The sequence below is a fragment of the Zootoca vivipara genome, chromosome 2 (genome assembly GCF_965207765.1).
Source record: "Zootoca vivipara chromosome 2, rZooViv2.hap1.1, whole genome shotgun sequence".
NCBI classification, from domain to species: Eukaryota; Metazoa; Chordata; class Lepidosauria; order Squamata; family Lacertidae; genus Zootoca; species Zootoca vivipara.
In genome coordinates this window covers 74,359,808-74,374,022 of record NC_142584.1, presented here as the reverse complement: position 1 = coordinate 74,374,022, position 14,215 = coordinate 74,359,808, and the positions used below count along the sequence as shown (strand labels likewise).

Sequence of the window (14,215 nt, the reverse complement as noted above, 5' to 3'; positions counted from 1 at the left end):
CAAAGCCCATTTTCCAAATGTTCTGTACAGACATAAACCTATAAGACGACCCCCAACTTTTCCAGTTAAAATATAGAGTTTGGGATATATTCGCTGTATAAGACTACCCCTCTTCCTACTATCGTTCATGGGCCGGACATGCCTGCGCTGCCCATTTCCAAAATGTCCGCAGTGCCAGAAATCGCTTCTGTGCATGTCAGGAAGCCCAAAATCACATCTGGACATACGCAGAAGCGATTTCCAGTGCCGTGCTGCCCATTTCCAAAATGTCCGCAGCGCCAGAAATCACTTCTGCGGCTGCATATAAGACAACCCAGCGTATAAGACGATCCCCGACTTTTGAGAAAATTTTCCTGGATTAAAAAGTCATTTTATATGCCAGAAAATACGGTAATTTAAATGCTAAACCCTTAAAATAGATATGAATACAATACACACCACAAGCAAACATTTCAGCGAGTGAAGATTGGAAATCCTTAAACAATAGTGGAGTAATAGAGCCAGTAACCTTTCAGGAAGCACCATTTGAGTTATGTTAATTTTACAAATTAATGGTAAATCAAGATGTCACATCAGTCTGGTCAAGGATTATATGGTTTGTTAGGTATTTGTTCCGAAGACTACATAAACAACCACTAGAAGGAGCTATCTGCTCACTGAATCCAGTAGGGATATGCTTGGAGTCAAATCATGCTTCGAAATTGCCCGTTAAAAACAAACAAATTCAGATCCCAAAACCAAAATAAATTATTATTAAATAGGCTTTCTTTTGGATAATGGTTCCTTCTCAACATCTTTCCTCACTAGAGAACTATGGGTAAAGTGGTATTATAAACTCTAGTGAGGAAGAACATGGGCTTTTATTTTTTTATATTAATTGGAATGGTTAATTCATGTTTCTATGAAACTTAAAACAAACTATTCTATCATATGTTTTTTAAATTTTAAAAAAGTGAAAATTAATTTGGTTTGTGAAAAATACATTAAAATCAATCACAATATTCAATATAATCAGACTTGTGCTGCTGCTTGAGATAAAGTGCCGTACAGCACAATCCTATGCATGACTATTCAAATGTGATCATACGGCACTGACTGCCAAGTATTTATAGAATTGCAGCTGTAGAGTTCAACTGTAACAATATCTGTCACTTTTAGAGTGCCTAGGATAGAACTATCTTAAAGCAATTCACAGCTTGTTGTACAGTGGTACCTCTAGTTAAGAACTTAATTCGTTCCGGAGGTCCGTTCTTAACCTGAAACTGTTCTTAACCTGAGGTATCACTTTAGCTAATGGGGCCTCCTGCTGCCGCCACACCACCGGAGCACGATTTCTGTTCTCATCCTGAAGCAAAGTTCTTAACCTGAGGTACTATTTCTGGGTTAGCGGAGTTTGTAACCTGAAGTGTTTGTAACCTGAAGTGTTTGTAACCTGAGATACCACTGTATTGATACTAGGCAACAGGTCCAGTTCTGAGCTCGTCCCACTACAATGTATTTTCTGCTGCCTAGTTTTGCCCTACTTGCCAGAACAAAATGTTTCTGTAACTGCACTAGGGCAAACTATGCCATTGTTCTTCCACACTGATGTGTACGAGCTGAGCATCCTTGTGATAGCTTGCTCTGGTCACCAGAAGCAATAAATTCATTATGCTAACTAAAAAACTCAGAACATATGCTTGTAGCAGTAATACAGAAGCATTTTTTGTGGTATAATGGTTATAATTTCAAAAGTTTTCTGTACCGTGGATAAATACTTGAAAAATGAAAGCTGAGATATCTGAAGAGATTATCAATTGCATAAATAAGCTTGGAGGTCTCTATTTATGCCCTGGTGAACCATTTGCCCCTCCCCTGATTGGCAAAAGGCCAAACTCATTTACTCCTTCGGTGAGCAACTTGACATGCATACAATCTTTCAAAGGGATCATATGTGCACCAAGGGGAGAAAAATCTTCTTTTTACAAATGGTGTGAAATTAAAGTGCCTGTCCCTCCATCCTGCTCTCCTATCATCTGAAGCTATATTTGTTGCTATAAAAAGGTCTCTGTTGTGAAAGTGGCAGCAGAAACCCAAGGGAACTCCAGTGTATAATGAAAAGCAAATTTCTCACTTTGATCCATCCTCTAAATTACACATGTGCAATTGGCAGCCATCACTTTTGGCAGCAGCTCATTCTCACCATTTCACAGTGCCAATCATTCCATGTTGCTAAGGTGCCTCCAATAATTATCTATCATCTACTGCGCTGCACAGTTCAGTCAAGTGTAAAAGCTTATTCTAAACCCCAGCCTAAGCATTAAACACACATTAATTTTGGCACTTGGTGGAATGAAATTTCCACTGCAGCTCTTTCTTATTTCTGATTAATTCTTTGCAAGCTAAGGAAAATGTGCATCTGAGCTCAGGTTTAGAATAATTTTAAAGATGAGTCATTCAGCTACATTGCAGAATATTTTCTTTAAAAAATATGATTTTATGCATTTCAAAGGCAGAAGCAAATGGAAATTAAAACAATTATGTGGACTTTGAATTTATGTAGAAATGTGTTTAAGAAGTGATCCACCTAAAACATTTATTTCACTGGTTCTTTTCTTTGTAACCTTGGAAGGTATTAGCAAGGATCTAAATAAAAAAGGGTAACTTTTTGTAAAAAGATCCCAGATATTTTACATGAAACACAAATCTGTACATCACAATTCATCATGAAATATCACCCCTACATATTTCATGTTAACATTATACTGTTACTCAGGTGAAAATTACAATATGACATATCAGGAACATTATTGTTATTTTTAAACATACATTTATTTACTTATTTATTTAACCCAGCATATATATTCTATATTAAACTTCCAAGGACCATAACAACAAAGTTATGAAATTGCAAATTAAAACACATAACAGTAGGGGTTATGCACACTTAGCTGAAAATATAATTGCAGTAGTAGTATGTGTACACATAGCCACATAGGAGTATATATATTTCTAATAGTTCTATTATATTCTACCATTTTAAATATCTTTGCAAAGTTTATTTTAGATTTTAGCTGAACAAAGAAAACCACAATCATTTTGTGACAGTCAATTTTTAGTTTTCAATAAATGAATGAACGACACACAACTATCAAGAAAAGTTTGCCTCTCCTACACACAAAGCAGCAAAAGGTAATTGTGGTTTGTTAACTACCCTACTGGTTCTTCCAATAAATATACGGATTCTCTTCCTCAAAAACACTTCCCAGACACACAGAGAAAGGGCAAAGCTTCATAAACAAGTGATTGATTAGAAATGGGTTCAACAGAACTCTCTTTTCTGCCCCTCCCGATAAGTTCCTAGCTTGCAAAGTAAATATTCCAGAGCCCTAGGGAGGAGAGAGTTGTCTGGGTGCATATATGGGAGGAATGCATCGTCCTCCCATTTGTAGTAATGAGTGATGCACTGAAGTGCACATGCAGTCATGATTAGGGGAAAAGGAAAGAGGGCTCCATTGAGCTCCATGCTGATCCCTGCCACTGCATTCTTAGCTGCACTCATGGAGGGAAGAACTGTGTTAAAGTTTCTTAAATACTTAAAACAAAACATTTTATCAATATGCCTTAGAATTTTCAAAAGGGCAGAGGCAAGGACATGCAATCCTTTGATTTCTTTTAAATATTTCTATCCCAAGGTCTAATTAAAATGAAATGTTTTCACTGGTTCACTGTGCTTTCCTGATTCTACATCTCTCTTTTGTGTAGGAAAAAGAAATACTAAAGAGTGGGAAATGACATGAACTAACTAGGTGAGCAGTCCTCCCTCCCCTTGCTCTGACCATCCCTGCTACAGTGAACAGCAACAGCTTGAGTTTTCACTGCTCAGAGGAACCACAGGTCTGCAATTGAGCCCAAGATCCATGAAGAAATAAATAGTTATAACCTTTGAACACCTTGAAAAATTTAAAAGAGTAATTTGGGAGGAGTTTCACCTTTGTGGCATCTAATAGAGGCAGCCTCGGGTTTCACTTGGCCATATCATGATGACAAGGTAAACTTATTCTTTGCAGTATACCTATGACTTATTCATGATTTTGCTCACGGAGGCTGAATTTTCCTGTTGTACCAGAGTGAACAGTATGTGCTATGTGTATATCTGCACTGCATTCACAGAGGTGCCACACTCTGTTTAATATCACACTTCCATATTTGATTCTCTCTCTATCTATATATCTCTATATATGAAGTGCTATTTTTCCTATAAAAAGAGGTGCCGGAACTCACCTTGTTCTCTTATAATGGCAATGGCACCCACCCAAGAGATGCCAGAACTTGAGTTCCGGTGAGTTCCAGCCAGAAAATAGCCCTGTATATATTACTTTTAAAAAACCATGTTGCTGTATTTCCTCAGACTTCTTACAATGTAGACAATATGTGCAATGAGAACAAATAATATAAACAGTTACTTAATACAACTGGTGTTTTGTGATTGCTATTTTACTCGCTTTTGGTGAAATAAACAGGTATGAGCACACCTTTGTACCTCTAGATTATGAAGTGCTGACGTGTTTGTTTTTATTATTTTTAGGTATATTAAAGTAACTGGGTGAACTAGCAGTTCCAAAAGAGCACTGATATTTGGTTAGCAATCAACAGAAAACATAATGTTTGCTGCCTGTGAGGTACAAACTGTTCTGGACCTGGGTCCATGTTCTCAGCCCCAACAAGCAGTCAACATGGGTTACTGCCTGCAGTAGCACAACATATAAAAATTGCCCTATAAGGGTGCTTCTATGAACTTGGGTAAGAGTCCTCATGTATGGCATCATTTAAGCTATTCGTTGCTCTAAGACAGGATCAGATTTGAGTAAATGCAGTCTGCATAAATGAATGGAATAGAATTGGATAAAATCCATAACAGCTTACTGAATGCAGTGACTGCATCATCATTTGAAATGGAATTCCATTTATTATTTATTTATTTATTTATTTATTTTTTCAATTAACTATATTTTTAGGCTGCCCAATGGCAAAAAAGTTCCCTGGCAAGCTTATAATAAATGTTAAAAACTTCAAATACACCTATAAAATCATAAGAGCACCACAGAATTAAACTGGCACAAAATAGGTTTCCAGCAAAACTCTTAATAACTTTGGAAAGTCAACAAGATCTTAAAACTTCAATAAATATACGTAACCACTAAAAGTTTTTTTTTAAGATTACTATAGTTAAACCTGGGGAAATGAAAAGGTAAAACATGGTGCCAAAAAACAAACGAAACAATGAAGGTACAAGGCGAGGCGAGCCTTTCTGGGGACAATATTGCATGACCATGGTGCCATCACTGAAAAGGCCCTCTTCCAATAAGCCACCTGCAACATTCTCTTTGGCAAGGTCTCCAGACAAGTGCCTCAGATGAAGATCTTAAGGTCTGGGACCGGGACATTCACAGGGAAACCAAAATGCTTGTTTACAAAGCTATTGTACTACCAACCTTACTATATGCTTGTGAAACATGGAGAGAAGAAGAAGAAGACTACTTTAGTCATTTACTTTAATTCAACCTTACCTGGGTAATGCAAGCTCCAGTGAAAGCAACGATCACGGCCACCACATTTACTGTGAGCTGGAACTGCAGGAACTTGGAAATACTGTCATAGACATTACGACCCCACATTACAGCTTTCACAATGCTACTAAAGTTATCGTCGGTCAGGATAATATCTGAGGCTTCCTTTGCGACATCAGTTCCTGCAATACCCTGAAAAATGTAGAAGACATATCAAGAATAACTTACTAGAATGAGAAACAGTGTTTCAATAAGGAATAACACTTTCAGAAGAGAGGTAACTTAAATTGACTGTTAATAAATAAAATAGTAGCCCGGAGCCAAAGAACCATTAAACTGGTTAGCCTGGTCAAAACTTTAGGAGAATTTAGACTTGTTTTCCTCAATAGCAGTTTATATGCTGGATAGCTATTGAACTGATTTGGAAATTGTTTCAATAGCAGTTCATAATATGGCAAACCTAAAATTCAGTTAGATCTCAATACAAGAATTTGACCTCACACTGTCAATGGGCATACTTAACACAATCAATTCACCTGAAGTAACATCAATACATCAATTGACTGAGATTGCCTACAAGCCTACTCCCAGGGAAATGATGGTACCAAAGGAGCAGCAGATTGGGTGTGAACAGTCTCATAAAATGGTGACTATATTTATCATTAGAGGGAGTTCCAGGGAATAGTTTAACACACACACCCCACTACTGAATGTACTACTTCATCCCCAAAATTGAAACTATTGAATATTCTGGGCAGTCCTGAAAAGGAGCATGTTCTTAAATGTACCATTGCAAAGCCAACATCAGCTTTCTTAAGTGCCGGTCCATCATTAGTTCCATCACCAGTCACCGCTACAACCTGCCTCTGCTCCACTTGAGTGCTGTCAATAATACCTGTAAAATATTGCAATGAATTTTAAGAAACTGTGTGGTTGCATGAAAGTATGGTGGATTTTTTAAAAAAAAATTACAGTCTGATGCTGTAATCTGCATGCTCATATGGGAAGAAGCATCTTCAGAGGTGGACAAACTTTGACAATCCTAAAAATTGTGTATATCAATCCACATGTTCCAGCATACCAATCTATTTGATTTAACTACATCATACATCTCCTATAGCATCCTTTTCACACACAGCTCAATGTGCTACCCTATTTCTTCTTTCTCCTCCCTTATTAAGCTTTGTCTTCTCAATTCATCTTTGCTCTCTTTTCTTTCCCAGCTTCTAAGAACTGATGGCACTTATAGAACCCACAGCTGAAGCTAAATGTTAATCTCATTTCTAGGACACACACATTGCTACTGTGAGGGCAGAAGTAGTTTTCCAAAGTTATTATTTATATTGAATTGGAAACCCTTTTCGGCTGGAGCACCACATTCCCTTATGGGCAACCTTCCAGGGTCACATGCCAGTGGCAGGCAGGTCTAGAGGCAAGCATGGGTGGAGCAATGACTGTAAATTTACATTTGTATAGTAGGCCAGTTTCTATACATGCTCAGACATCATTCTCTATCCTCCATCTAGGCATGCAAGAGGCATTATCAGAGCTCATGTCTAGCCACCAGACCTGAAGGCCCCCCCACCCCCACCCCCACCCCCACCCCCTTATATACATGAAAAGCCATTGCATAACAAATGGCTAAATGAATTGTTACAATTACAGGACAATGAAGGTTATATGAAAAAAAAGAATTATTCAGAGTTTAGTTTTTTTAACAGTCCAGTCCTTAAACTCTGAGTATTAATAGGTTTCAAATGCCTGACACCACCAGCATGATTTCACAGCATGTAACATTAAACTGTTGTTATGGTGATGGTGTAATAAGCATTCAAAGAAAGATGTTCATTCCTGAAGTGCTCATATCTACCATTTGAGCTTAGCATTTATTGAGGGGTCCATTAAGCACTCCACTGATCCAGGTAATACAAAGTTCATAAAAACCTAACTGCTGTTTATATGTGAACATTTAGTTGGAGGCTATATTGAGGTCAAAACTCATACAGATTTATTCGGATTTTGAGGATGTTCAAACAAATTACAAATGTATCCATCTAACAGAAAATACTAAACACTGCTTTAAACATACTTTTGAGCCAAGATACCATTTTCAATATTTAATTAATTAAATATGGTAAGCAGGCCATTTTACTCCTAAAAGAGGAATGAAAAGTTAACACCATTAATATTAAATGAAGGAGACTTTATATTATGCTAAATGTGCTGCCCTTCTGGCAACTGTGTATCATTAAATGTTCAATATATAAGAAGGGTTGCTTTGTATCTTATAATTTTTTCAGCTCTAGAGTACTTCTTATGCATCAAAGCTGAGACCCTGGTTTGTCTTTCAAACAGCAGGAAAACACACATTCAGTCAAAACTAGTTAATGTTTCAAATAATTTCATATTAACTTTGAAGGTACTGCAGATATGCAGAAGCTAAAAATCCTACCAAGCAAAGAAAAGTTCTTCTTCTACTACAGTGGCTATTTAACACATACAACCCCAGGGGCGTAGCCAGGATCAAAACTAGGGGGGGGGGCAAGCAATGGTCGATCAGGGGCGGGGCCACAAAGTGGGAACGTGGGCGGGGCTACAGGGCCAGCTGGCCTGACGACATTGTGGCGGCAGCGGCCACCTTGTGCTTCTGGGGCTGGCAGCGTCGGCGGCTACCCTGCTTGGCTGGAGAGGACGGGAGGGTCGGGCAGGCGAGAGGGGGTGGCAGGGCGGGAGAGGGCGAGGTAAGGCACGGCCGCAGTCACGACGGCTCCGAGGCGTTGCTGCATATCAGCATAATATTTCAACCATGTCGTGGGTTCAAGCCCCACCTTAGGAAAAAATTCCTGCATTGCAGGGGGTTGGACTAGATGCTTTCTTGAATTGTCCTACTGCTAGGCATAGCAGCCAACTCCTAGAGGCCTAGGTGCATCTCCCCCCCCCCAAATTACTGGTAAATACCGTATTTGAAAGAGTCACCCCCCATGTTGATGGGCTTTCTATGTGGGGCTTATCTGCCCCCCCAGTATTTTATTAAGGATGGAAGAGGGAGGGAAGGAAGGAAGAATAGAGAGAGGGATAACTCATATTTGTGGGTGCCTCTGGGTGATGCTGTGATGCTAGAACTCTGCAGCAAGAGGACGGGAGGGTCAAGCAGGGGAGAGGGGGTGGCAGGGCGGGCGAGGGCGAGGCAAGACAGGGCCGCAGTCATGATCACTCCGAGGCGTTGCTGCATATCAGCATAATATTTCAACCATGTTGTGGGTTCAAACCCCACATTGGGGGGAAATTCCTGCATTGCAGGGGGTTGGACTAGATGACCCTTGTGGTCCCTTCTGACTACAATTCCATGATTCTATTGATATATTACCATAGCATATGCATCATTCTGCTTTCTTGAATTGTCCTAGGCATAGCAGCCAACTCCTAGAGGCCTAGGTGCCTCCCCCCCCCAATTACTGGTAAATACTGTATTTTAAAGAGTCATCCCCCCCCCATGTTGATGGGTTTTCTATGTGGGGCTTATCTGCCCCCCCCCCCAGTATTTTATTGAGGATGGAAGAGGGAGGAAAGGAAGGAAGAAATAGAGAGAGGGATAACTCATATTTGTGGGTGCCTCTGGGTGACGCTGTGATGCTAGAACTGTGCAGCAAGAGGAAGATACTGGTACACCTGTACAGGAGCCTTGTAAGCAGCTTTCTCTCTGCTTGATTTACAGCAGGCACGTCCAACAGGTAGATTGTGATCTACCAGTAGATCACTGGATGTCTGTGGTAGATCACTGCTAGATCACTGGCACCCCTAAAAAAGCTCACCCAAAATTTTCATCCTCCCTAAAAAAAGCTGAACTATGACCTGAAGCCCTAATCAAAAATGGGCCTCCCTCCCTCCTAAAAGAAGCTCAACAAGTTTGACCTAAACCCCCCAAACAGGGCTTCCCTTCCTTAAAAAAAACTCAACAGCTTTGACCTGAACCCCCAAAAAGGGGGTAGCTCACTCCCAGTTTTTAACTCTGTGAGTAGATCAGAGTCTCTTGGGAGGTGGCCACCCCTGATTTACAGTATACAGATGCAGAAGGAGGGGCAGACTGGAACACCACTGCTTTTTATAAACATCACTGTGTCTATCAAAGCTACAGCCCCCCCCTTTCTTATTCACTTCCTTTTAGCCTTGCAGGGCCACCTTAGTCAAATTGAATCCTCTGCACCCTCATTAAATCGCCAAAAGAACTGTTAATGCGATCCCTGAATGCTCATTAACAACTCCCACTGAAGAACAATAGGGTGAATAGGGTGAACCTTGCCTGAAGGGATATTCTTCTCCCTTGTCTTAACTGCTTAAGTACTGGTAGCCACTATGCTTTATTTATTTGATGTGTTTTTGTTACAGCTGTGTTCCTGCCCCGCCCCCGCCCCCCCCCCCGCCCCCAGCAAGTGGAGAGCTGCTCTTGCTAAAGCAAAGCCCTTTCCACTTCAGTTTTTGGAGGGGGAAAGTGCTGGTTATGGTCTGTAAAATACAATAATTTGCCCCCCCCCCCTGTCTACACCCATGCACAACCCCCCCCCCCAAATAAATCCCGCTCCTTGTTTGGTGTCCTCACTGCAGCTCTAACTGTCGTTATATAGGACATTCAGGGCTGCTTTATTTCTGTCAGATTCATATCCTGCACATGTAAACAACCCTGTTATTATTCAAGCTTTTACAGTGCCTCAACTTTGTTGACTGTGTCTACAGAATAATTCATTTTACTCCCAGTCTATAATATCCGAATGAGCAATCCCAGAAAGTTTATTTACGTTGCTTTAGAATACATTTTGTTTTAAGTTGACTACAAGACTACCTAGTCTAATCCTGAGAGATGCTGCGGGCACAAACACTTTAATTGGATTTCTGACATTTAAATGTTGGGCTTCTAGGAACATTCATCTGCGTATCTTCACAAGGATCATTTTACAGCAGACAGCTTGCTCCCTGGTTGCACAGAGAAATGAGAAAGCCACACTTATTACTGGTAGTGCCAGTACTATGATTATCATTAATTTATAGAACACTATCAATGTATGGTGCACTTTACAAAGCAACATAAGCAATAAGGCAGGTCAGCTGTGGGAAAGACAACAAAGGAAGGGAGCGAGGAATTGAGAGACGTGAGGAAGAGGAAAAGAACACCAGCTATGCAGTTAACCTCCTTTACCTTCATTTTAGTTGGTGAGTAAGACTAAAAGGTTAAAGGAAATTCTTATCAAAAGAGTTAATGTTGCATTGACTTTTAAACAAAGTGTATTGATATGTACGAGACTGTAGTGATATATTTTATTACTACTACTATTACAATTTGTTACCCACCCTTCTCTCTAGGTCTTAGGGTGGGTTACAATTAAAACACAACATTAATATGGAAACACAATATTAAAAACAGTTTGAAACAACTAAATATACAGAATTATATAGGGTGTGTGTGTGCGCGCACACACACACACACACACATCAGTGGTGCTGTATGTATATGGGTAAACTTGCATTCACCTTTGACTAAAGTGTGCTTATCAGTGGGAGATGAACGAGCAAGGACACGAAGTTTTGGCCAGATCTTGTCAATGCGTTCCTGTTCAATCTGAAAGAAAGAAGGATGATACATTTGTCAGTCTTTCAGAAACCTTTCCACCACCATGTACCCTTTAGAATAAATGTCACTTTAAGGTTAAATCAGGTCCTCCCTCAAAGAGGGCACATGTTGCAGTGAGACCTGGCAACCAAACCCTGTGTTGTGGGTGGGTATGATTGACAGTCACAACACCCAATTGGTAGGTCCCTTGATCCAGGGTGCAATCAGGCCAATGGGACGCAGCCTAAACAGATCAAGGGACCTATAAATACCCATGCACGTGACCCAGAGCTTCCTCTTTTGGCAAGTGCATTGGAACAAGCAATATTAAAGAGTACCATCTCTCCCATTCAGAAAAAAGGAAGAACGTGAGGATCAACACAGCACAAGACAAATACAACAGGTTTCATTATCCACCATTTTGTAACTATTTTATAGAATATTGTATGTTTTGTCCTGCCATGGCTTACATCTCCTTTCTCATTTCGGATCCTTCGGTTAAACTCTTTCCCCTCGATGCAGAGGAAATCTTCTCCAGGGTGAATTATCCCACACTTTATTGCAATAGCACGAGCTGTATTGATGTTGTCCCCTGTGACCATACGGACTGTAATTCCTGCTCGCTGACACTTTCTTATGGCTTCTGGGACCTAAAACAGTGAGATGAAAATGGGGGGGGGGGTGTGTGTAATCAAAAACAAGCTGATCAGATTTGTATTATAATATTTTAGAACTTACTGTATTATTATTAAACACTAAAAATAGCAGCAAGAGTACTGTGAGACCAAAAGAGATTGGTTTTCTAACTTCCCCAAAAGAAGCATGATGGGGATGTAGGCAACACAAGTAAGACCATTTCTTCCTACAACAACTTATACCAGAGAGAAATTTGAAATCATTAACTTAATGTTCAAATCCAACCTGTTATGACTGCCCAAGATGTTTTCCTGATGAAGTAGAATAGCAAAATATAATTACATGTATTGAAACTGACCAAACTGACAGTTCCATCGTACTTTAATACTAATTATAGGGCAGTAGGCCGGCTTAGGGGATATTTGGCACACATAGGTTTGTCCTCCCAACACTTTGCCACAGCTCCCTGCTTATGAAATGGCCACTCCTAATAAGTTACTGCTTGCAGAATACACTGTATTCCTGCTATTGGTTTAGGTGGTCATGCAACTCTTTTATAGGGATTAGAAACAACTAGAAACCTAATGAAAAATTCCCAAAAGGGACTGAAAGCCTCTTATGTAGCTAGGATGAATTGAAAATAAAATTCTGAAAGGTTCATAATGGAATACTATCCTAACAACACCTAACAGTAGATGTATATGTTACATCTCACGATTTTAAACCAGCAAATGCAAATTCAGCACCGCCTTACCAGATTATCCGAGCTCAACTATTCCAATAATAGCACCAGGGAGAAAAGGCAATGGGAATGCATGTTCTCTATCCTCTATTCAGTGGCTTAAATTTTTTTTAAAAATCCCTTGCCAATACTAAAGTCATTATGAATAAGTTATAGGCCTACAAAAGATCACTCAAGGAGAATTTATACTTGAAAATCAGCATTATGTCCTGAAAGCACAGATATATTGCTAAAGCTCAACGTAATCAATAGGCGGATGGCAGACTGCTTGGAAGCCCTACGTAAGCGGTTTCAAACTACATAAAGGAAGAGTGTACTAGAGGTGAAATAAACATAAATGTAATAAATAAATAAGTACCAGTGGAACAGCTTAAGGAAGTTGTGGTACTTTCACAACATGGGTGTAATGGTATCGGTGCTCACATTCAAGAAGTGTGGGTGGAAATTAATGACTGGTAAAGGAAGTGCAGTCCGTGCATAATCAGATTTAGGACTGATACACTTGTGATACAATCTTGAGAACAACCAGGTAAGAAATAGGACATTAGCATGAATTTTCATTAACATGTAGTGTGAGGCACCACACTATAGTTATTTATTAGAACCTTTTCACCCATGTGTAAGTCCTCAAAGTGGCTAACAACCATGGCATATGACATAACATGATAAGGCTGAGGTTAGGATATTGTTATGATATATTTTCTTTAAAAGTTAATGTATGAAAAGATTCAGTAGAAGGCAAACAAAAATGATCAAGGGGTTGGAGTGCTTCCCCTTTGTATGAAGTGGCTGCCACCCACACAACTGTGTTTCATGTGACAACTACCACATTGCTTTTTTTTTTTTTTTTTTACGACTGCAAGGGTGCAGGGAGCTAGTTGAACCAGAGCCCAGGCAACTACTCACTTTCTGTAATCAATAAAGTTGTGGCCTAAATTCTGCCAAACACCAAACCAAAATTTGAGTCATGTGTGAATTTATTTAGGGGGGAGGTTTCTGGGTCTGAACACGCAAATGTGATCTTTAACTATGATAGTGCCTCTTGCTTGCTTAGATGGAGAGACAGGTGGGGAGGAGTGGAATGACAGAGTATGCAGAAACCTCCATCTTCTGTGTATCTGAAATATAGCCTACTGTACATATTACACCAGTGTTGAAAGGTCTGCATTGGCTCCCTATTACCTACCAAGCCTAATTCAAGGTTTTGTTGTTGAAATTTGAAGCCCTAAGCAACTTGGAGCCAGGACACATTGCAGATTGCTTCTCCCAGTACAGACCAATCTGTTCTTTAACATCTCCCAAGGAGACCCTACTGGTTATTCAATGACCAGAAGATTATTCTTGAGGTGTCTTCCCTCAGGTAATTTGTAAGGCAGAAACAATAATCACCTTTCAATAACTGTTTTCAAAAAATTACCCAAGTTTTCCTGCACTCTGTTGCTTACCTCTTTGCATTTGCTTTGCGCACAGCACAGTTTTATTTGTGATGTAGAGTTATGTTTCTATCCTGTTTTTTAAATCACGTTTTAAAGGCAATTTTATTAAATGGTGTTTCATAGGGTAAACTTACTGTAAACTACTTAGAGATTTTTAATATTTTAAGCAGAGCATTTTTAAAACAGATAAATAAACAAAGGTAACAATGACATCAGTTGTTCTGCCCACTTTTGCCTCTGGAACCACCCA

At 39.7% G+C, this 14,215-nt stretch overlaps 1 protein-coding gene across 14 annotated transcripts in view; it reads right to left on the bottom strand.

Moving 5' to 3' along the window:
• ATP2B2 (ATPase plasma membrane Ca2+ transporting 2) overlaps positions 1-14,215 on the bottom strand; it is a 377,677-nt gene that overhangs the window by 30,334 nt on the left and 333,128 nt on the right. For all 14 annotated transcript variants that reach the window (XM_060271474.2, XM_088663219.1, XM_060271476.2 and 11 more), the window contains 4 exons: positions 11,622-11,801; positions 11,073-11,160; positions 6,338-6,444; positions 5,550-5,741 (listed from right to left, as the gene is read on the bottom strand). In XM_060271474.2, the coding sequence (XP_060127457.1) occupies positions 5,550-5,741; positions 6,338-6,444; positions 11,073-11,160; positions 11,622-11,801 (567 nt within the window). The remainder of the gene's footprint in view (positions 1-5,549; positions 5,742-6,337; positions 6,445-11,072; positions 11,161-11,621; positions 11,802-14,215) is intronic.